The sequence below is a fragment of the Xiphophorus couchianus genome, chromosome 8 (genome assembly GCF_001444195.1).
Source record: "Xiphophorus couchianus chromosome 8, X_couchianus-1.0, whole genome shotgun sequence".
Lineage (NCBI taxonomy): Eukaryota > Metazoa > Chordata > Actinopteri > Cyprinodontiformes > Poeciliidae > Xiphophorus > Xiphophorus couchianus.
In genome coordinates, this window is record NC_040235.1 from 21,815,233 (window position 1) to 21,840,260 (window position 25,028).

The 25,028-nt window shown below is 42.0% G+C and overlaps 1 protein-coding gene across 2 annotated transcripts; it reads right to left on the minus strand.

Moving 5' to 3' along the window:
• olfm1b (olfactomedin 1b) lies at nucleotides 1–25,028 on the minus strand. Of its 2 annotated transcripts, none has more exons than XM_028025479.1 (6): nucleotides 24,403–25,028; nucleotides 16,026–16,175; nucleotides 15,250–15,405; nucleotides 12,089–12,308; nucleotides 4,971–5,077; nucleotides 1–2,156 (listed from the first exon to the last, which is right to left on the minus strand). In XM_028025479.1, the coding sequence occupies exons 1-6, from the start codon at nucleotides 24,466–24,468 to the stop codon at nucleotides 1,482–1,484; spliced, it is 1,374 nt and encodes a 457-aa protein (XP_027881280.1). In that variant the 5' UTR covers nucleotides 24,469–25,028; the 3' UTR covers nucleotides 1–1,481. The 2 variants fall into 2 exon arrangements, with proteins under 2 accessions (XP_027881280.1, XP_027881279.1); XM_028025478.1 differs by lacking the exon at nucleotides 24,403–25,028 and adding an exon at nucleotides 18,581–19,348.

Here is a 25,028-nt window from a genome sequence, read left to right on the forward strand (position 1 = left end):
TCAGATTTCTCTGTTTTATTGACACGATTCATAGACCATCTCATTTCAGATACAATACATTGTCCAGCAAAGCGCAAAAAGGGTGAAAAGCTTTTGTTTTTAGCAAGGGTATACGTACATTTAACAAACACGCTCCACTCGCAGTGGGGGCTGGGGGGATACAGGCTATGAGATGGGATTATTCTTTTAATGTAAACCTCTGACCACTTCTGGCTCATGTGAAATGAGGATAAGCGAACCAGGTTCCCTTACCAACAATGCATCACGTCAGAAATTCAGTTTTTTTTTTTTTACTTCATTGATTAGTGAGCTAGCTAGATTCCTCTGACAGTTTAACAAAATAAATACAAGGAGACCAGCGGCTGAATAGTACATGAACATTTAAAATGGAGGCAAAGAAACAGAAGCAAAAGAAGCAGATGTTACATAGGGAGAAGCCGGGGGACAACTAAAAAAAAAATAAAAAAAATTAGCTAAATCTTTGAATTGTGTTTCACTTTCTTCCAACTCCCTTTCGCGTAAATTCGTAGTATCGTACAGCAAAGGACATTCAGCAGAGCAGACTGGAGTTATAGAAAACAATCATGCAAAGAAATCCGTTTCAACACATAATCACTGATACGGAAAAATCAGATCAAAAAAACAGCGCGATCAACAGTCAGTGCCTTCAGGTCTTTTAGTAGATGTTATTGTTTCTCTATGGACTTTAGATTTGCTACTGTACTTTGATAAAAATTATATGACAGACCTGCTTCCTCTTGGATACCCAGTCCTCTGACTGGACTGACATTCCACTGTTATCCGTGGGATCTTGGGCAGGGTGAGGATCCTACAGTTTGTAGCCAACAGTCGTTGTTCCAGGAACCCCCCTGACCCCTGACCTTCCCCTGTTGACCACAGAAAAGTTCATCTGGGAGGAGCCACAGGAATGACCTTAGGTTGATATCTGCTTATATTAAAAAAAAAGGCGTGGTATTTTCTTTTATTGGCATCTGTTCTTACTATTTTGAGTCTAATATATTTTCTATTTTTACAATCATCTTTTTTCTAGACAACAAACGATTAAAGAGTTTCATTCCAAAATAAAAATGCCTCTAATATACCACTATTAAAGGCAGCTATCAAAATAAAACACAGAATTAAAATCAAAAAGTCATCTTGAGACATTTATTTACAAAACCTTAATATTCCTTTCAATTATCTTTCTTTTTTTTTTTTTTTTAGATAAATAATATTGCAGTATTTCTCCAGTAGTAACATCTAATTTTGGAATGAAACACTTCAATGATAGATTTGTGTTCATGTACACATTCAATGCATTTTGCATTCACGGCTAATGCAGTCCTTCACAAGTTCTTTGTTTCAACAAGATGTTCTCGATACGGTCTCTTCTGTCAGAGATTGAATAGAATGAGTTTGTTTTTTCTTTTTCTCTTCTTCCCAAGGACAATGTTTATCTATCCTTACTGAATCCTCCTCCGTTACAGTTCCTCTGAGCGGATGACGTGAAACAGTGTCACGTTGTAGAGCACCTGGTGGCCATTGTTCCAAGCATAGAGGGCACGGTCATGAGGATTGTAGTCCAGCATGGAGATATGCGAGTACTTGTTCTGCAAGGGAATGTCAATGTACTCGTAAGTCGAGGAGTTGGTGGAGTACGCGTAATAAACCTTGGTTCCTCCCGAGTATCCGTTTGTAACGTAGAGCGTGCCGCAGATCATGAACGACTCGCCGGCGCTCCGCTTGGGGTGGTTGGTGGTCCAGCTCTTGATGATCTGCAGCGTGTTGGGGTTCAGCTTGCTGATGACGATGTTGCCGGCGTTCTGGTTGGTGGCGTAGACGGCCCACAGGCCCCCCTCGTCGACCATCAAGTCGATGTCCGAGTGGCCTCCCCAGGCGTAGTGGTACGCGTTGTTGAAGCCGGCGTAGTCCAGCTGCCGGGACTTGCTGATGGAGGAGGTGCGGAAGTCGAACTTGATGATGACGTGGCTCTGGAACTTGTTGAAGTAGATGGAGCCGTTGTAGACGACCTGGCCCGTCCCCGACCACGGGTGAGGCAGCCGGTGGGACGTGAAGTTGTCCGACGTCATGAAGTCATGCATGGACTTGTACTCCCGAACAAAGCGGTTGTTATGGTAGCCGTCCATGTACCAAACCTAAGCAGAATAAAAAGAAAAAGAATTCTTCAGATTTCTGCATCTTATAATTCCATAGTGTTAAATTTGCCTCGCAGTCAAAACTAAGTGTCATAATGAACAAGCATCCTAATCAAGTTAGCAATTTCTAGGGATTTATTTTCATTGGAGCCGACAACACTTTTAATAATAATCATTTAAGAAAACAATGATGTCATCCTCAGGATGGTAGCTGACAGAGCCTGCCAGGATAATGCCATCTTGATTCAGCTGCTTTTTACCCTGTTTCCTGTTGGCTCCTTTTGCGGTCGCCATTCCAGAGCCACTAATACCTTCTCAGTCTCTGCGGAAGCGATATGGCTAAGGCTCTTTCACCACCTGGTTCCCCCTGCTGCTGTGACTGATTCGTGAATGCCAGTCACATGCAGGGAGCAGGTCCCCTTGGAACGGGATAAAACACACTGGAGTAGAAAAAGAGGTCGAGTGAGACTGTCCACTTCTGCCAAGTAAACACTGTTGTGCCATTTCGCCTTTTGGTGTGTTTTGATCAAAATCGACAATTTTTAGTCTTTACGAAGCTCCCTTTTTACACTTCAACTGAATTCTTAGAATTTTTCTTCACTCTGATGTTAAATTGCCTCATAGGCTGTATGGAATGTGTTATTTTTGAAACAGCTTTCTAAAGGAAGGTGCTATAATTAAAAAATTGATTATCTGTTATCGAGCTCCATCCTCTTCAAGGCCCGACGTCCCTGTTAAAATCTTACAAACGTTTTCTTTGTAGTGCATCATAATTATATGAGTAACAGCTGTTCCTGTAATTTTGCGTACACTCGTCTTAATCATGAATGCCATATTCACTGTGGGAATTTAGCCTTTTGTTTTTCCAACATACAGGTTTAATGACCACAGGTTTGCAGCCATCAACAAAGCAGTCGTATGATATTGGCTGTATATTAGACAGCTCTTCATGGCGGGGTCTGGTAGAGTTTGGTTAAATTAGTTGGTTTCCTTGCACAGACCTGGCTTTTAAACTCAGACTGCATATTTTCAGTAGGACTGAAGCTGAAAAAAAGGGATTGAAGCTTTGGGGAGAGAGTTTTTCCACACTAAAAATTCATCTTCTTCAAGTGTTCTTGTCAGTGTGACCAGATAAACTAATCTTTGTCTCATATGACAATAAATCTATAACGCTATTTGGTTTAGCCTTGTGGGTAGATGCTATTTGCAGCTTAAATATGTATGTTTTAAAGTAGGAACTTCTTTCTTGGTTTGTACATGCAATGTCACAAATGCCCACTTTTATAACACTTTGGATTTTAAACAAAAAAAGCCAAAAAGAATCAGTTTGGCATGGGCCATTACCATTAATAATAAGATGTCCCAAGAATATGATAAACTTTGATTAGCAAAGTTCTAAAAATTTCTAATCAAACTGTTCCTGTGCTTTATGATCCTTTTATTAAGATGCCAAAGAAATGTTAGAGTGACCAGCTGTTGAACAGCTTTTGGAGCAGCTGTACCTGTGTACTGCACAGCTGCTGGGAAAAAGAAGTGGACTTTGTCTTTCCCTCTACAAAGAAAATATCAGCTGTAGATCTGGTCACAAAAGACAGATGGTCAACATTTTTACGTCTATCAAAATTACTGTTATTTTAATCACTATTAAAATCCAAATTGCAATCTTTGCCAAATTGTAAAGATTGCAAAAACTGTGCATGACTTAAGTTAAAAGTTTTGCTCATGTGCTTTCTTGATATTCCGGAAATAAATAAGATTACCACACAGTCCTAACAAAGTTTGCCAAAGTTTAAAATTAGATTTTTAGTTATTTCCAGAATAGTATGGAAATAATTAAACTGGGCAGAAAATGTTTTGGTCTCTTTACGATTTTCTCCATGTCCAGTTTTTCAGAGTGAGTAAATCAAAATGTTTCCCTTAGAGGGTCATTTCTGATTTCTAATTTCAATATTTTCAAGAAACTAAGTTTCATTAAGAAACAGTGACCTAATTGAGCTGTTACTGCTGACACTAACTCCAATTGACTCAAATTTGTGGAAATAAGTTTTTCAACAATGCCCAAAGCCATGACATCGTCTTCTAGGTTTTCCCAAACTGATACCTAAGTTCAGACATGCAATCTTAGCATGTCTGAACTATCCATCCATCCATTTTCTGTTCACCCTTTGTCCCTAATGGGGAGGGGTGCTGGTGTCTATCTCCAGCTACGTTCCGGGCGAGAGGCGGGGTTCACCCTGGACAGGTCGCCAGTCTGTCCCAGGGCAACACAGAGACATACAGGACAAACAACCATGCACACACACACTCACACCTAGGGAGAATTTAGAGAGACCAATTAACCAATTAGCCGGAGTACCCGGAGAGAACCCATGCATGCACAGGGAGAACATGCAAACTCCATGCAGAAAGACCCCGGGCCGGGATTTGAACCCAGGACCTTCTTGCTGCAAGGCAACAGTGCTACCAACTGCGCCAATGTGCAGCCATGTCTGAACTAATGAAACTAAAACAAAAAACATTCTACAATATAATCTCTTCTGCCAATTATCAAATAAAAATAAATAAATATATAAAATAAATAAATAAATAAAGAACAGAAGTGGTAAAATAGGAAAAGTTTTCCATCAACTGTTTTTGGCAGATATATTTTACCCAACTGGTTACCCAACCTGTTTCCAGCTCCACTGTTCGACTTCCCCAAGGGATGCAGAGCACCAACAGCTTTAAATGTCCAATTCTTTTTCAACAACCAGACTAGACATTGTCATAAGGTCGCATTTAAAACCCAGCTGTGTTACTGTGTGCTGCACCTACCCGGGTATCTCCTTCAGGCGCCAGCGGATCCGTCATCCAGGAGCCAAACCTGGATCCAGACGTCTTGATGGTGATTGGATCACTGATGCCTGTCAGTTTGCCGCAGGCTGCAAGTAAAGAAGTAAAATGGGAACATCTGCAGCAATGCCACTCCCCTCCCACTTCAGCTAGGTCAAGCTTTATGGGAAAATATTATTTTGTAATAAGGACGAAGTTGGGAGTTCCACTCCAGCTCATTGGTATCTTACAGCCTTTCCCCATGCATGATGTTCTCTACAAGAAGTGCTTATTATTCTGCTCACATATGCTAATGCCTGTTTTACCCTCAGAATGGGAATGTGTGAAGAAGTGAAGGAAATGAAACAAACAGGGAAAAAAAAAAATCAGGAAAGGGAGAGGCTCTCTGTACTTTTCCTCTGGTGTGAACCACCAGGCGTCATGGCGCTAATTAGCGTTGATTGAGGTGTTAATCTAAATTTGACAAAAATAACGCCGGTCTTGCGTCCCTCCTGACTGAGTTCAGACTAATCCTCTCTATCTAATACGCGCAGGCAGAGATTAGAAGGTTTGTATTCGTTAGGCTTTCTAGCCATTTCTTAGCAGAAAAAGAGAGAGAGAAAAAAATAATAATAATTGAGATCATAGCGAAGGGCTTCTCAAAAATCACAAGATGGGAGTTAGCCACAGTAAAAAGCTAATTTAAAGTGCAACTCTGTGACGACTGCTCTTTTATGGGTTTCATTAGCCTCTCTCTTTCTCTCTCGCCTCTCTCTGCGAAGCGTTTCATCCATTAGTCCATCATCCCCTTTTTGTTCTTCACCGAAGTGAAATGCCGCGGCCCCTTTGTGGACATATTGTGGATTAATTTGTGCTTCCCTCTGCTTATCTTCACACACATTGCAAGCCCTCTCGCTGTCACATTCCAGCCTCTTATGTAATGGGACTCGTGGCTTTGTGCTGGAGCGCCGGTGTGTCTCCGTGCGCGGCATATGTCATGTCCGAGAGAATGTGTGGGAATTGCACCTCGGCCTCAGCTGAGAGATAAACGCATACTCGCACGTTTTGGATCTACCGTTTCTACTACATAATCCTAACTGTGGGGGGGATTAGAGACCGCACTCAGACATTGGCCATTGATTTATTTATTTCTTTTCTATAATCATGCGTTTATCATTAGAAGTCCACCGATGCTGCAGTGGGCAACACTGATGGATCTGCTTTCTGGAGATACGGCACAGGTTCTAATCCCCTTTTGGCCTGAATTTGTTTAGCCTGAATCAGAGGCCAAATCCAAGTGGGATGGGGTGGGGTGGGGGATTCGGGGGGCAAAAAACCTAACAAGAGCTGCGGCCAATGCCACAAAAGCACAACCAGCTCATCAGTCAGAACCTATTAGCATTTTTAGCATGGTATGCACACAAATGTGTTTCATTGCGATTTTATGTGACAAACAGTCCAACACAAAACAGTGCATGAATATGGAAAAAATAATGCATGGTTTTCAAAACTTTTATGTAAATAATGCACTGACCCTCAGAGTCAATCCTTATAAAGTTACCTTTTTGCTCCAACCGCAACTGCAAGTTTTGTGGGTGATGTCCCTATAAGCTTTGCAAATTTGGAGACTGATTGTTTGCCCATTCTACTTTGCAAAAATGGGTAACATGAATATGCTGATCTTAACCACCCAGTCGTAGCCTTGCAGGAAGGTGAACCTTCATTCTTGTCTTTTTCCCTCTAGAACACTTTATTCTGCAGCTCTGGAAAAAACGAAGAGCCCACTGCACTGAACTCCATTGAGAACCTCCTGGTTATCCCACCAAATATGGATTCCTGAACTCTTCCTGAGTTAAAACATTATTATTATTGTTTCTAGATGAATATGAACTTGTTGTGTCAAACTGCAAATGGGACTTTTCCCAACGATTAAACATTGTTTATTTTGTTTTATTTTATTTTATTTCATCACTCTTGCTTGAGAAAGCAAACAAGCTCAGGAACGTCTGCAGTTTGGTCATTGCTGTGAATTTGGAGTTGAGGATTCCTTCGTACAAACCCACTGTCATCTGGACGAAGCAGGCAGGCAGCATTGTGAGGATCATGTTCTTTGATTTCTCCAGCGCATTCAACACAATTCAGCCTGACGTGCTTGGCAATCTATTATCACCAGGCGCTGTAATAGATTGAAATCTTGGAAGTCCCTCGGGAAATACAGCGCATCTACAAAGTGCTAACAACGCTTTTTCCACGTTGTTATTTTACAGCCTCGTTTCAAATTGTGTAAGACTCTCAAAAATCTACACACACAATAACGGAGTGGCTAAAGAACAAGCAGTTTAAGGTCACATTGAGGCCTACTCAGTCACCAGATCTCTGCCCAATAGAACGAGTGAGCCAAAGATTTGCGTTACCGAGCAACAGCCATGAAACTCGGAGGATTTCGAAAGCCTTCGTAAAGAGAGTGGTGTCAAAATTCTTCCTTATTTGCATGAAAAGCTGGAGAATCAAATTCTTATTTCACTCACTGACATGTAAACTAATTCTTAACTTTTCTTTTACTACTTTCCTGTGCTTCCCTACAAACGGAGAACTAGGAAGGAACCACATCCTTATTTGTATCATCAAGGTGACTTCTGAAGACAATTTGTTGCACCTGATTTACTTTAGGGGCATCAAAATACAGGGGATGGAGAGACGGACACAAATGCTCACCACACTTCTCAGAAAGAATTGAAAATCACACATCCGTTGTTCTCCACTTTAGAGTTTTCTCTTACCTTGTGTTAGTCTACAGTATGACATAAAATCCCATTGAAATACATTGATGAGATTTTTGAATTTGGGGGATTTTTTGGGGTATTTTCCGGTTTAATATTATTTACGGTCCAAACAGAGAAGTGGAATCAGCTGCCGTGGAGCAGCCAGCAGAGGTATCTCTCCTGCTCCTCCATCCATCGGTGTGTCTGAGTTTCCATGGCCTCCGTTTGCCTGCGGCTCTGTGTGAATTCACATTGCGGTGGCACGGCAACGGGAGATTTATTTATTTGATTATTGCCTAGCAAGCTGGCATGTCCACTTGATCGATGGCCATTGTGTCCCGACAGCCGCGGGCCGGTTAGTCTCTCTGGCACACAACAGCTTGAAGGACAGCTCAGCGGAGACTCTATTTACTCTTATTCGCTTTTCCTGCTCTTTTTCACTTTCTCCATTCCATTACCACCCCTCCTACAGCCCTCCCTGTCTATCACTCAGAGGTAAAAAATTTTTGCCGCCTCTGTTTTTTTCCTCCATTTCCCCCTTGTTATTGGTCATATGCAAATGTGGCCAGTGACCTTGGCCAGTTTAATCTCTGCACGGTGGCATGGAGTTGGAGTGCATCTGTGTGCACGATGCATGAGAGCTTTAGCAAGCATGCAAAGATAAAAAGGAGAGCCACCCTCTGCTCTGCCTAAGCCAGCGTCTCGCTGGGTGACCTCGCCTTTATCTCTTCCGATCTCGCACACGCCACCGTTCCGTCCCAGAGGTCACGGCTTCCTCCCGTTTCCAGCTGCTTGGCCGCAGACGCGAGGAACAGCGTGTTCAGCGAACTGGGAGCGGAAACACTGGAAGGGTCCTGGCCCCGTGCCGGCAGGCCGTGGGGCCGGAGGTGGCTTTTGATATAAATAAGTGTGAAATATACAGCAGCGCTGTAAGTATTCACTTCCTTGTGGAGTGTTTTTTTTTTGTTTGTTTTTTTCCTTTTGCTTTTACACTTAACTGTTTCAAGTCAAATTAATTTCATTATCACTTGACAAACACAAAATGCAGTGAGCTTGTAGAGATAAAAAGCTGCCCAGTGTCCTGTGTGAAAAAGTAAATGACCGCTAAATTTAACATCCGACTGTGTCACACTCGGAGGGCAACAGCTGGCATCAGTCTTTTGGAAAAACTGGCAATCCATCTTTTACTTCACTGCGGATGAATTTCGGACAGCTCTGCTTCGCAGAATTGCTTTAATTCAGCCACATCGGAGCCTTTTTATGAGATGTTGCCTCAACATCTCAATTATAGTTAAATTCAGACTTTGGCTAGGCCATTTTTGAGCCACTCAGAGGTGGACTATCTGTTGGCTCATTGACCTGATTTTGTAATATCTGTGAAGTTTTACCTAAAAATCTAACTGATGGTGAGATAGTCTCCTTTAGGGATTTCTTTTGAAAAGCAAAATTTGTGGATCTATTACAACAAATAAACTAGTCTTAAAAAAATCACCACCAGGTTTGCCTGAAGGTATGATGTTCTTTCTCTAAAATGCTGTTACTTTTACATCATTGTAATAGAAAATCCATCCATCCATCCATCCATTTTCTGTTCACCCTTGTCCCTAATGGGGTCGGGAGGGTTGCTGGTGCCTATCTCCAGCTACGTTCCGGGCGAGAGGCGGGGTACACCCTGGACAGGTCGCCAGTCTGTCGCAGGGCAACACAGAGACATACAGGACAAACAACCATGCACACACACACTCACACCTAGGGAGAATTTAGAGAAACCAATTGACCTGACAGTCATGTTTTTGGACTGTGGGAGGAAGCCGGAGTACCCGGAGAGAACCCACGCATGCACAGGGAGAACATGCAAACTCCATGCAGAAAGACCCCGGCCGGGAATCGAACCCAGGACCTTCTTGCTGCAAGGCAACAGTGCTACCAACTGCGCCACTGTGCAGCCCGTAATAGAAAATCACTATACTAAAATAGTATTTTGCCAAAGGTCTTATTGATATACTCTTTGTGTCTAGTCAGCATTAGACAGCCTTTGAAGCAGTCAGAAGCTCCAAGGGTTATCATTTTTGCCCAGTTCTCCTTTCTTGTTGTTGAATTAACAACACAGACCTTAACTGAGGTAAGTGAGGCCTACAGTGTTTTGATTTTGTTCTCGATCCTTTTGTGACCTTCTGGATGAGTCGTTGAGGCACTCTTGGACTAATATCGGCAGGTCAGACAGTCCTGGGAAGGGTTTTTTTCCCCCATTTGTGGATAATGATTCTCACTGTGGTTTCAAAGCATGAAATATGACTTTGTAATCCTTACTGGACTAGTTGGTGCCAAAGTCTGTTTTTGAACTTTGTTTGTATCATTAATATTCTATTTAATAAGTTTATTGATTCCTCAAGTCTGAAATTAATCATTTGGCCAAAGTGTTTTGCTAATGAATTTGAACTAAATGTGTGACTAATCTTAGTTTAATCATGAGTAAACCACGAGGGACAATGAAATCATCATTCGAAAACTACGTTTCGCATCTGCCTATGTCAATCTCGCCTGATATTAAAATCTGTTTGATGACACGAAAAGATTAAAGATTCACCGCAGAACGTAAGACGACAGAAGAATCAGTTAGCGAGCTGAAATGAGCTAACAGAGGGCATTGTGGCTCAAGCACTTTCTAAATTCCCCTCTGTCATCTTGCACTGTGAATTATTCAAAACAGGGACACAATATACCCGCGATGTGCTAAGTGCCTCTGCTCTTCTAATATATCTTAGTCACCATGTGGGTGTGCATCTATTAGCACCGTCCTCTGTCACAAGAGGTGTGAAGACACTGAGGAAGGGGCTAAAAAGCGAAGATGAGACTGGATCCACGTGAGCAGCGCAGCTGACTTTGCAGGCATATTTTCGTGTGCCACTTTGAGGCAGCAAGTGCTTCATCATACCGTTCTGATGGGGTTGCTGCAATGAAGCTAATCAGGTTTCACATACTGAGGAACGCATATTAGGTAGGCTGAAATGAGGGCTTCTCCTGGAAGCAGGATGCCACATAATATTTCTAATGCTGTAAATTAGGAAGGTGATACACAGTTGCTGGAAAGAATGTGTGAAAACCCCTTAAAATCAATTATTTGCACTTCTGCAGCATAATCGCCCAATGAAATACAGCCTTTAACCCAAATACAATTAATCAGTTTGGAAAAATCCAATTGATTTTAATAAAATTACCAGTGGCAAAATTGTGTGCAGCCATACCTTAACCCTGATTTGTAAATAAGGCAGCATCCAGTCTAGTCTAGTATAACGTAACAAGCTCGGACCAAAGAGGGAGGGGAATATTTGACTATTCCTTTTTGCCGTCTGTCTCTAGACCCTGCAGAGTACAGGGTCCTCTCATATGCTCTCTAGTCTTTACCTCACTCCAGCCTTTTTTTGTGAAGAATTTAAGTCTTGGGATGAAGACGGCCATAAAAGGTTGATTTTTGTGCCTGCTTAATCATTTCTGTGTTGATTTGCCAATTTTTTCCTATCACTAGAGCTATCTCTTTAGAGATAGCTAATGATGACCTACTTACACCAAATTTGTATGAAAAATATTCGAATAGTTCAACAAGTTTCTGAGAACATGCCCTCTGAAATGCCCACAAATCCTCCGTTGTACTTGACAGTCAAAGACACTTCAGGTGTAAGCTACAATACCATCTAATGGTTTGTTTTGGTCTTTGGTACTTTGTATTCGTTGTACTTTGTTACTTAAGAGACCATTTTTCACTTCAAATTTATGAAATACTATTATTAATGCAGTAATAAAGTTAGCAATGGGGATTTCTAGCACCAGCAAGGTGATTCCCAAAGCATTCAGACTTTCACATTGAATTCTTTCCGTTTTGGGTCTTTTAGGTACCGGTGGTATGCTGCACTTCTACTTCCGCCCTGCACTTCTCTAGTTTCACATTTATGCGGAACATGTGTCACATTCTGTTGCTTTGGTCAGGAACAATGACTCAACACAAACATCAGCGAAAGGGGGAAAAAGCAGCCAAAATCCAGAAAAAAAACCCCCAAAAAACCTTTTAGAGGAGAAAAAAAATCCTGGGGAATTATTCATCTTGAAATACTTTCAAAATACTACAAGTCAGGGTGGTCGCTTTAAAGCGGTGGCTTAAAAATTTTGAGCAATTTTACACATAAAGCAGGTGTATTTTGAGGGTAGGGTGGTTGCAAGGAATAAACCCACGCACAATATTCCCTTGCTTTCCACATCATCATGTATGTATGCCTGAAAGTAAATTTCTGGGCTAATTATGACATCTTTAGTCAGTGTGTGTGCATGCAAGCAAAGTGTGTGTCAACAACTTTCTGTGCCTACCTAATTTTTGCATGCATGCTCGCAGTCTCTCCTCAAGATTTGACACTCTGTTGTGGAGCTCCTCGTAGTCATAGGCCCCCATCTCTTCTTGTAGCTCGCTTAGAACTGACGTCAGATTTCGGACCTCCTCCTTAAACTGCAATACCAATTTGGCATCGGCTTTGTACTCCTCCAACACTGGTATCAACGGCCTAAGCGCCTCCATTTTCGCCTTTATGGCCTGAAAGGATTAGAATAAGCTCGGTTGAGTGTCAAGCGCGACCAAAGAAATGAAAAAAAAGAGAGACTGGTTTTCCAGAAAAGAAAGAAAAGAAGAAGAAGAAAAAAAACACCTGTCTGAGCCTGACTACTCTAACTCTGCCCTGCTTCTACACTTATTGAGTTCGTGTTCGGTGTTTGTGCGTCAGGTGTACTTGTTTTTGTTTGTTTTACTTTTACGTAGTTTGTCTGTGCAGGTGTGTCTCTGAGCGAACAAACCCGAAGAATACTTTCCACCCGCTTGGACGGAGCGGAGCGGGCGGGGTCGGGCCCCCTTTCTCTGGACGGCGAGCAGCCGTTTTTTTTTTTTGTTGTTGTTATTTTTTTTTTAAAAGCAAGCCCTCGGTACACGGACAACAATTGGGAAAGCTCTTTATTGGTCATCAACGTTCAAAATGCAACATTGTAATAAGGGTTACATGCTTTACATGTCACACACAACAAAGTGTCTCGAATTTTTACGTCTAGAGTTTTACGTAAAGAGTTGCTGATTAACCAAATATGCATAGACAAAAGCCAAAAGAAAAGTGACTAACACCAATTAGTAATAATAATAATAATAAATAATAATAATCATCATAATAATAATAATAATAAATGTATTTACGCCAGCAAAAAGCTTTTAAGATGGAAAACGTTGACAGCAGTAACATGCAGGAATAGATCAGTAGTGGGTTGGTTTGGGAGAAGGGTGAGGGGGGTGGGAGGTCTCTTAATCTTAATGATGCTAAGGGTAAATTAACTGTTTGATGCCCAAACACTCTCAGTACTGTGGCGCAGTTCAGGGGGGGAATCTGGAATTGACCTGCCTCTTCTTCCCTGTGGCTCTCTTTACATGTCTTAAAGTTAGCCCTGCAAGCAAGAAAATAACAGACTGTTGACAGGGGCTAGAGCTTTCTAACCTGACTCAAGAGACACACAAAGGCACACACATATTTAGTAAAATGCACTTAAACAATGTCACAGTAAATTGCGCGCATGCACTGAAAATGGCAGCGTGAGGTTGTGTGCTTCGCATGCTTAAATGACGGGGATGAGACACTTGGAGAAGTGCAAGACAGATGGCATGAAAACAGGAGCTACTTTAGATTCAATGCAGCAAAACTCTATTTATGTGGTATAGATGTGCACGTAGCTAAATCCCTTGCCTATTTATTATTAGGAAACCAGTAACGGGTGAAACAAAATCTCAAACTGACAACAGAATATTTGTTTTTGCCTGGACAGAGTTTGTCTGCCCATGCTACTAGCAAGGGACTTAAGACGCTAATGTAAACAAGAAACGCTGTAGAAAAACTGATTAACTGTTAGCCGCAAGGGAAACTAAAGCTAAAGACTTATACAGGACAAGAAAATAATCATTTTCAATACTTTTGTGGCATTAAGCCCTCATAATTAACATCGATAAATTAAAAAATAGATATCAATGTAAAAATTTAAGATACACTTTAGTTAGACATAATTTACAAGTGCTTTCAGTATGACCTTTGGTATGTGTTAAGTATGCATCAATAGGCATTAGTACACATATGCAAGCTTGGAGATGTGGCAATTTGAGGTACATTCATGACAATAGCCTAGAAGAAATTAAGAGCACATTAAATTATGCATATAATGCAACACATAGACTAGTCAAATTATTTTTCTGTAACGATCGCACACTCTTTACAACGCAGAGTGGAAAAAGCAACAAAAAGAGTAAATTTACTTACTAAATAGTAAATAGTAAAATTACCCAGAAATGGACAAATCTAATCTTGTCTATTCCTGTGAAACCACTAATATGTATCACATCGAATTGTCATTTGAGCTGAATGTATTGTTACACACTTACTATAAATTTACTTATACATTAAGGTTTAATATCAGTCTTTTAGTAAGGGTAAGGACAATATGTTGTATAAGCGGATTAACATGAAACTTTAAGACAATATTATTGCATTCAATGCCAAAATTAATCTGTTCCAGTTTATATGTAGAAGAACAGAAATATTCATATTAAACAATACATTATTCCATTTGTACAAACTTATGTTTTTAATGAGACTAAGTAGTAGCTCAATTTGTTGTTATGATATAACAAATTTTATTGAAACACATTCAATAAAAGTGCTTTCAATTATTTGCAATTAAAATGAAGCTAAATCTTGCTGTGTCAAATTAGCTGTGTCAAATGGGATTTCTTCCACTGCTTCCCTTTGGCAGCATTTCTTTGAAGGCAGCTGACTTGAGAGGTGTTTATCTCCAACAGCTTACCTTGGTATGTTTGACCAAATGCATTTCGATGAGCATTTATTGATTGTAATGTCATGAATTTAGCCGCGAAGCTAAACACGGCTGCAGCGCTGTTTGGTTTCAGGCCCATTGACAGGGAGAGCTCAATAATTTAAAGGTGTCGACTTGAGCTGCATCGAACTGAAGCAAAAAGGCAGCGATGTAAAGGGCACTAATGCAAATGCTACCAGAATGTCACGGCATGTCAGATGTGATCTCAAGCACCAGGTTTAGGAGGAGACATAAGTAGAGACTCTTGCTTTAAAAGAGAAAATTCTTTTAGATACTTATAGTTCCTGTATCTAGTATAATAGTGCATATGTGTGTTTGTTAAGCTAATATTATGCTGAAACAATAGCAATTTAAAGTGGATGATTACAATGATTTATCAAAAATCTTGATGGTGACACTAGGTTTTTTTGGTAGCATTTTTTTTTCCACCTACGTAAAAGAGACGGGCATTTACAAACCGAGGGATATACACTATATTTACTATAATGACTGCGGTGATTCTATACTCTTTCTACTGACAGACAACATAGGATGGGTTAGGCTGCTAACACTGAGTGACACAGCAATCTCTGAGGGTATGGTGGTGGGATGGATGGCTGCAGAAGGGACCTCCTTACCTTGTATTGCTTAGCAATGTTCTGCTTGTGGTTCTCCTCCACCTCCTTGAATTTTGTCTCTAGGCCACGGAGCTGGACCTCCATCTTCTCCACGTACTGAAGGTCCCTCTGGGTGCGCTGGTCCAGCACCTGGATGGACTGGGTCATGTTCTGGACCTGGGGATCCGGTAAACATAAATGGAGGCTGAATTTCTAAAATATCTTTGTTTTTTTTCCCTCTACCCCAAAGGTTTGCTTTGAGTGTCTGGTGTAGAGAAAAAGCAACAGGTTTCCAATATGTTGTTTTGGCTTGGCACGCATTTTGTGATGATTCACAAACTCTGACATCAGGCAGCTAGTCAGGGGCCTCAGAAGAGAAGAAGGCATACTGTTCAGACATTTGGTGTCTCCAGAAATGTTCTACTTGATGAACTCCCTAAACTAAGAGGAGTCTGTTGATGTCGGCTCGTGTAAATCGACTAATCTGCATTACTTTGGATTAGCTTGTTTACCAATGTTTGCGTTGTAGCTCCCAGGCTGGGCATTGAGCTGCGTTGCATCATTAGACATGTTGCTCTGGATGCACGCAGCGCAACATAGGCACAGCGTTCAACTGCCTCCCATGATGACTTGGGTTTCCAGGGAGCTCATTAGACACTTGATTTCTATTCTTGTCCCATATTCAGGGAGGTGACTGGGGGACCATCTCTTTGTGAGCGTGAAACAAGGTAAAAATGGCTACCCTGGGCATTGTGAGACGCTGATTGCCGTTGCTGGGTATTTAGCCAAGCAATTACCTTCTCCAGCAGCTGCCTCAGTTGTTTGGTGCGAGCATCCCGCGAGCACATGGACTGCTGGGGCGCCACCACGGTGCAGACACACCTCCCTTCGCTGTCCTGGGCGGAACTGTACACCTGCCACGACTCCTCTGGGTTTGCTGGCAACACCTTCAAGCAAAAGACAACAAAAAAAAAATCAAAAAGTGTTGTCAAATGGCTTGAAAAACATAGCTTTTCAAAAATCATAACAAACAACAGTAAGCTTTGCTGTCTTGTGAAATACGCATCAACTTCTGGACCATGCCCATGATTAAGCACCGCCTGTTCGCCATCAAATGCCGCACGTTCTGAAGATGCATCAGAATACCATACCATTAAAACTGATCGGCAGGTAAGTCAGCATGGTTACCATGGAAACTAAACGCAGACTTGTCCAAAGGCATCACTGACCTAGAGGTTATAAGGGTTGCTCAGGCAAATCCTCCTGCTGCTGGGATTCAAGAAATGTTTTCAGGTGCTGCGCCCTTTTCCTACTCCCCACAGGGCTGTTTGGTCTTAAACAGGGGAAGAACCTCCTCTAAACAAGAGAAATGCTGTTTGGTTTCACTTTGATCGTATTATTTTGGTATATATAATATGAAAACAAATGATTTCTCCCCTGTTATGTAATGTACTTTAAAAACTGAATGCCCCGGTTACGCTCATAACTTACGAGTCAACCTGAGGTAAGAAGCAACTCCATGACAACTAAGGGTCCCATGAGGCCCCGGTGGCCCCAGGAGGACTAGCTGTATCCATGTAAGCGAAGATATTCAAAATTTAATTGAATCAATGCTAACTTACTTGTATTTGCTCCTTGTGTCATGTTCACATTACATCCACACTGTGATTGTAGGTAGGATGATCAGGAATGTTTTTTTGTGGGTGTTGTTTAAAAATTTTTTTTATGGAGGTACCAATCAATAACCAGAAATCAGAATGCAGTTATTATTTCATGACCAGCTCCAATCGATGATCAGCAGTTCAAACACTACCGTCCTGTTTAGCACGTCCTTCAAAAAAAAAAAGAACTTCAGTGTATAAACCCATCAACCAGCTGCATCCAATTTGATGCACTGTTGTTGAGTTTAGTTCCTCAAAACGACAAAAATGTTTTGAATCTAAACTATGTCTCACCAAAGAATGTGCAGTACATTTTTTTTTCTCTGCCTTCAGTCTATATATGGGTCACTGCTCTACGATTCCAGAACTATGACGTCACTTTTTTCTTTTTATAATCCATCACAAGAGACGTGACTAATCCATTTACCGTCCTGCTGTTGGGATCAGAGAAAAGGAGTGGCTTTTTTAAAAAACACATTCACTACTGTGTGTCAGCTGCCTTTTAATCCAGCCAGGGAGGCGGTGATAAAACAAAAGGGGAATGAGGCTACAACTGAGTACTCACTAATTGCATTAGGAAAAAAAAACAACTAAAGATTCACGCATAAGGCTTTTTATTACTTTTCCCCCTAAGGACTATAACCTATAAGAAAATAAATGGTTTTCAGCTTCCTTGGTGGAGTTAATAATAGCATCAGAGCCTAATTTGTGTTAAACTCAAAAGGCCGTCAAACACACGCGCTGCTGATTGATGCTTCCGAATGGAAAATAATGGGAATTCTTACTTTTGATCTATTTTCAGAATCTATCTGACACGATTTCTGAAAATCATTCCATGCAGAGGCACCATGTTGAAGGAGTACAGCGGTGGAGAAAAGCAATGACCACTTCTAGAAATCTGCTGCCTCTCCTGGTCCAGGCAGTCTTGAAACACAGAGGAGAAGCCAAACATTGATGAGTTAAATCATGCATTCATTCATGCTTATTTCATTAACTGTTTTGTTGCACACCCCTTTGAATTGTCATCCTCTTATGCACTAACCCGCACATAACAGAAGGCAAGTAACTCCTACAGTTTAAAAAAAAATTGCATACTACCCCCTGGATTATCAACGGCACCCATTGGGCCACCCCCTTTTTTAAAACTTCCTACAGGCGCCCCTGTTAATGGGATTAATTACACTAGGCCAGTTACTGTATTCACTGCTTAAAATCCAAATATTTGACAAGAGCAGCATGACAAATACTTGATTTTGATTCATCCAGCAGTGGCATTGAGCGCCTCCTTCTTCCATTCACCCAACTGTGGAGAGGAAAGATGAAGACCGCTGCTGTTTCAGAGGGGATCGAGGAAAGCACGCTCTTTTTTTTTTTTTTTTTTTTTTTTTACATTTGAAGCATTTAAATTTCCATATATTTTTAGAATCAAATGTGAGAGGGAAAAAATAAAATAAAATAAAAGACCAACTTTCCATTTCGGTGCAGCAGCGCAACATCAAACACCAGAGGAGGAATCGATGATGCCTCTCCAAAATCCTTTACTAGTCCGGGGCGCACGGCACGAGCTCAGCTTTAAATTATGAATGAACCAACAGCGCTTTCCTATAATTAACATTCCCTTAAGTGATGGGGGAGGAAAAAAATTGGCCCGATCTCTTATGGGGGTTGATGGGGCAATGAATGGAACTTACTCCCGTGCTCCGGTCTGGGTACCCTCCCTGCGCCGCCGTCAGCTTGGTAGTATTGAGCCCCACCAGAGAGGGGAGGGTCTGCGACATCCAGTTGGTGATCATCGCCATGGTGCTCAGCACGACCCCGATCTTCAACAACGGCACCGTCATCTTCTTCGCGCTCCGGACGACTCGGACTCGACGTTAATCCTCCTTCATTCTACGGACTCCGTGGAGAAACCGGGGAGGCGAGTCGCGGTGCCCAGAGCATCTCGGCGGTCCGACCGGGTCTCCGGCTCGGCTCGGCTCTTCTTGGGCATCTTCAAAAGGAAAAGCGGATGCGGGGAGTGCTCGGACGCAGACGCGCAGATGGGTATCTGGGACAGAGGCGAGAGAGCCGCAACGCTCGATACCCCCAAAAAGTGCACGACGGGTGTTTAAAAAAAACCCACAAAAGAAACCCCGAAAGCACGCAGCGGATGGATAGATCCTCTTTGCTGGCCGTCCCGCACAATGCTGCTCCTGGTCTCCGGTTCGCCTTTTACTATCTGGGTCCGCCTCCTGCTTTGGGTGCGCTCTGTGATGAACTGCTCGTACGGGTGGCTCCAAATGGATGTGAGGAGGGAGGGAAAAAAAGGAAAAGAGGAGGTGCTGTAGATCTCCACAGCGCCAGACGCAATGATGTCACACAGTACGGGCTCCGCTCATTGTAATAGCCAATCTCGGACCTCAGCGGAGTCGTCAATAAGCCGACCGTCACAAGCTTCACGACAATGAGGTCAGTCAGACAAGTGATGTCTGAGAGGATTCTGTGATCCTGGCGGTCATATTTCTCTCTCTCTCTCTCTCTCTCTCTCTTATGTCCGCACAATAAATCTCGAGCATTCGCTTCAAACTTGAAAAAAAAAACCAAAGAAAAAAAAAGTATAGCTGCACAGCCAACACAAAAAAGTGCAACACAAAAGGCAAGACGGTTTGCAAAAGCATTGGAATGAGCGTGTTTGAGATTTGGGTGTCTGATGGAAATGGAAGCGTTCGGTTAAATCAGAGAATCTGCTTTTCATTCGTGTGACTCTGGCGCCATCTTGTAGCTGATTTTGGCGTTGCAAGTTTAAATATACATTACTTATTAAAGGCGCATTTCAAATATAATCTGGCGGGGATTTCAGGTTTGACTTGCACCGACCTTTGCATGTACTGTATGTACTGTACAAATTTGTGCTGTGACTGTCAAAAGAGATTTAAAAAAAAATATGTAGAAAACCATTATATTGATGGAAATGCGGTCATAGTGTCCCTGCTTATATGAACCAGTAGAACTGACTGATGGTCACAAGTCCCATCCAGTGTTTTGTGGGTCAAAGGCTGGAAAGTTAGGGAAATATTACCACTGATAGAAAATGTCTGAATCCCATCCCCTGGGACTAATTCAGGTAGTGGTAAAAAAAAAAAAAAAAACACTTTGAAAACACTCCTTCAAGATCATCAGTTAATGTTGACTTGAGCTTTTAGCAGTGACTTCATTCTGTATGTGTTAAACTTTTTTTTATTTTTATCCAGCAGCAGATATTGCTTTTATGTGCATTGAAAAACATAAGTGTAAATGGAAAGTAAATGTTAATTAATGTGCATACATTTCTGACAATGTATTGCCAAATTTAGTGACAACAAGTGTACTATTTGCTATGTAGTTTTTATATCAGACTTAAATGCCCTATGTACTATAAGTCTTATGTACTATGATTAAGTATTAGTACATGATCGCCTATGGGCCCCTTTCTCTCATTACTTGTTGAAAAATGCACCAGTTGTACAGGTGTTAACCGAAACCTAAAGTTTCATAGTTATGTAAACAGTCGTAATTTAAAAGTTATGTTAGCCCGTTGCATTTAATCTTGGGGGGACATTGTATGCTTTAGTAGTTTGTAAATAGATCAGCAAGTAAAAGTCCACTTTTTATAGCCGATTCAGAAATCAACACCAAACTTGGTCCTTTTTGTGGAATGTAGAATGCAATAGAAAAAGGGAAGGAACGAAGGACTGTGTCCTGAAAGTAACCTCAAAAGGAATAGATGTACCTCTTTCTTGATAAGCCCATGCAGCTAAAGCCCTCAGGATTTAATCATGGAGGACAACAGTTATGTTGACAGAGAGTGATTAATAATCATTGACCTTCTTGTAGATGGGTCAGTCAGACTGTTTATCAAGACAGATTGGAGGATATGCAGCAGCATTGATTGAGCATTTATCCTCATGGGGTTCATGCAAACAAACAAGAGCAGTCAGTGAACTGTTATGTGCTGCGTTTGCCTGAGAATAATACTGATAAGTCATTTCTACAATGCATTCATCATGAACAAATCTGTAGGTAAAAGCAACAGAGCTGCTGGGAAATAAATACCACAAAAAAAAAAAAAACCCAAGCTGGCATATTTTACAGCACACCTCCACAACGACCTCGTACTGCTCTGAGATTGAGCATTAAAGCTTGATGAGAGTAGTACTTCTGTCTGGGCTCTTTGTGCTGCTGCAGCTGTTTTTACCTTGTAGGACAACCACAATGTCACATTCAGAATCTAGAGTTTTAGCTCTTTTTAAAAAGAGTGGGGACAAAAGAACCCATCACATATCTCAGCCTACAAATGCGCTGTGAAATGCATCGTACCTCCACCTACTCCTCTTCTGCTTCCTTCCTCCTCTCCACCCAGTGCCTCAGTCGGCCGTACTGAATCATAATCATCAGCTGCCAATCACACCACGCATAATGAAATCCACTCTGAACCCATGTAATGCCAGACTGAGTATCATTGTTCTTTGTGTTTTTTTAGTTTCCTCCAAAGAAAGCCTTTAAAGCCAGTTTGTACCTACACAAGCAAAAAAAAAAAAAAAGCTTTACAAGCTGAGCTAATTCTTGGATTACCACGTTGCACGGCGTCGAAAAGATGGCTTTCAACGTCACCACCTGCTCCATCATGTGTTGCTGAGGTACTTTAGGATGTGAGCCTGAAGCCCATTGGTGGAAGAGGCGGTGCAGGTGAGGAGCAGATGCTGCTCTGAATGCTTACTGTTCCTCTTGGAGGGAGCGTGGGGTCTGCAAAGCCAAAAGTAAACCCAGGGAGCAGAGAGCGGGATGAACGCAGCGAGGGGGTCTCTGGCTGCTACAGCCAGATGTCTCAAGGAAAAGACCTTCTCCTTCAAACTTTGCGTCTGAAACTGTGGGAAAGTTCCTGATGTAGCTCAACAGTAAGACCTGCAAGTCCTTAATATTTACAGAAAGAATTGTATTATTTTTCCCTACCTGGTTTCAGTCAGAGTTGAGGGTGGGAAGATGTTTGGTTTCCCCTCCTACACCGAAAGGTTTCCACGAAGCAGAGGCAATAAAAGCTGCAGCTTTGTCAAGGTATCTTGTCTTTTAGTTTTTCTTGTGCAAGAATATCGACTTTCTCACAGGCCGTCAAAGAAAAGACACTGTCAGTGTGTCGCGGGCCCTGACCTGCACAGGAACCAGGCCGCTGGTCGCAACGCCAGAAAGGAAGGCAAAACGCTTTTCTATCCACCTCTATGAATTCGTCACATCCTGCCAAGACAACCCCTATGTGCATCATATTTTCTTCAAATATGAATTCAAGAGGGTGCCTGCGCTGTAACTCACTGTCAAGCTTTAATGGGTGGCAACAGGTGCCTGCTGCTTTTGTACTTGCCAGTGGGACATTTCATACCCACATTTCACAACTGATTAATTAAATTGATATTAGTCGGTTTACAGTCCGCTGTAAGGAAATGCACCTATAAGACTCCAGTAAGTAATGTATAAAACCAGGAAGCAGCTGAGGGTTATTTTGGTTTATGTGTATCACATAAACCAAAAAATGTGTCACATTTTTATAAAAGCTATTAGAGAGGAGCTCAGTTGAGAATAAGAACCAAAATGAATGGAGAAATTATGTGATACACAGAGGAACATGGGATATATAACCCAGGGTGCCCTCCTATCTTTGGGTGGCAACACAAAGTTTAAAAGTATAAAATTGTAAAAAGACTAGAGTTTTTTTTCACTCTTTACTTTTAAAATTTAGTCGACTTTTTAAGCACTGTAACCTTATACATTGATGAGAGTTTACTTTAAAACATGGCTTGAGAAAAATGGCATTTACTTTGTTTTTGGCTGTTTTGGAATACCAAAAATGGAAGATTTAGACACACATAGAAATTGCTTTGTATATATTGGTCAAAACCTGCATTTAACTCTAACTACTGTTTTAAGATGATGATTTGTGCAATCTGCCCCCACCCCCAAAATGCCACAAACTAGGGGAAATCTGTAAGTTTGTTAAGAATACAAGTAAAACTCTTTTCATTTAATTTTGTTGAGTGTATCAGTACAAAATAGATTGTTTACTGGCACAACTTGGGAGTAGCGGCCATGTTTAAGAAGTTGGGTCATGAACTGTCAACAGGGCAAAGGGAATCTTTGCAGATTTTTGTGCATTTTCGAAACTCAATAAAGTTATCTTTAGGACAACAATCCCGTCCATTCTCTTTCTTTGATTTTGTTGTGGCGCCCCAGGATTATCAGGAAACTTCAAAACATCCATGTGGCCCCCTTGCCCCTCCTCCCCTCTTGCTTCCATCAGCATCATCTGCAGCTGCATTTTGCTGACTTGCCAGTAAGAACTCGCTGCCAGACCAACAAAAATGTTAGCATCCAAACTTCTACCAAAAAAAATAAAACATCCTTGCATGAATGTCAAAACCAAGCTGTTGCTTCCCTGACTAAAAACTTCCTCCTTGTTCATGGCATTTCCCATGAAACCTGTTGGAATCCACCCTACCCCTTCCACACACACACCCCACAGCCCCTGCCCCATCTCCCCAATCCTCTCAAAGCCACATTCTGTCAATATTGTCCCGACACACTGGTTGTCAGGGCCGGCAGGGTTTTTTTTTTGCAGCAAACTACTTTACACCCACATTATTGAGTTTGTGCCTTGTGGCGTGCCAATGGGGGGGGGGGGGGGACAGAATTTATTGATAGTGCCTCGTTCCACATTTGATATTATTTTCTCTCCGATTACCAGTTGCAGTTGGATTCGCAACACAGAAAAATATGACTTTGTGCTAAAGCAAGCGTAATTAAATAATAAATAAGAGAAAAATAAATAAATAAAAATCCTTCACTCCGGCGTAGGAGGCGGCCTTGGTGATGAATAAACCCACTCCCCTCACGCTCTCACCAGCGTGGCAGTCTCGTGTTTATGATGTTTACTGCCTGTCAGGTGTCTTTAATAAACAACCCCAACGTCTGACTGTTTTTTTTTTTGTACGCACACTTTTTTGAGCCCATTGTTGGAATAATTGGTCCCTTCACTCAGAGTGTGGTCAGTGGGCATGCTCAAATCCCCCCAAGCCCCCCTCCACCACCCACCCCTCTTATTTGAGACACTGCACTTGATTGTTTAGCTCCGATTTCTGTAAGGAGCAGCAGTCCATTAGTATTGTTAATTGATGGCCTTTTTTAAAATTATTTTTATTTATTTATTTATTTATTTATTTACAGGAAGCTGCGGGCAACATCTGGTAGCAGAACGGTGGAAATGTTAAATCAGACCTTTCCGCTAACGAGGACCGATGTGTCAGCGGTGGAGATAAGTGAAGGCACAACGCATTCACAACCATGTAATCCCGGGCTGTTAATCTGCTTAAGGAGGAGAGGGTGGAGGGGGGGAAATGGGGCTAATTCTCAGGGTCTCCTTGTATGAGGGAGAGCCACTTAACCTTTAGATACATATACATAAAGAATAAACAAACAGGTGGGAAAATGGCGTGAAGAAAAGCAAACCTACTTGGGTGAGTTCTGTGCCCATGAAGACGAGGAAAATCAGAGTCAGGAGCTTGCTCGCGGGCTGCATCTCTTGCCTCCGGTGTGCGCGCGCCTGGACCAGCGGTCTCACATGCAGATCGGTTCCCTCCTTTCGCGTCCCCCCCTTTTGGCTCAGCAGTCTTTTTTTCCTCTTCAACCACCTCTCTCGGCTCCGTTTCTGTGCTGTGGGTCACTCGACTCTTTTTTTTTTCCCTTTCAATTTTCTCTCTCTTTTTTTTTTTTTTGTCTTTAAATAACGATCACGCTTACAGTTTAATCCCCCGCAGCAGATAACGGCGAATCTGTCTCACGGAATCGTATCCGGGCATATTCATTTCATATCGAGAGCCTTTATCTGCCTCCGGAGCCTCTCCCCTTGTCGGGCGGCGGACGCTCTTGGTTCTAGCTGCGGCGTGCGGCTGTGATGGACATGGGAGCAGAAGGACGCGCACACTGCTCCGCATACAACCGGGTACAAATCTTCAGTCAGGATATTGGCAAAAGTTTACCTCCCCGCCTCAAGCTGCCGTATAAGGTCTCGGCGAGGTGGGGGGAGAAAGAAAAAAAAAATGAGAGAGACGGAGCTGTCCGCGGTGCTGAAAACGGAAG

Coding starts and splice junctions, on each gene's coding strand:
- olfm1b (XM_028025478.1), bottom strand. CDS start 18,730: ATGACGGTGCCGTTGTTGAAGATCGGGGTCGTGCTGAGCACCATGGCG. Junction 16,176..18,580: donor ACCCAGACCGGAGCACGGGA/GTAAGTTCCATT, acceptor TTTTGCTTGAAG/GTGTTGCCAGCAAACCCAGA. Junction 12,309..15,249: donor ACATTGCTAAGCAATACAAG/GTAAGGAGGTCC, acceptor TAATCCTTTCAG/GCCATAAAGGCGAAAATGGA.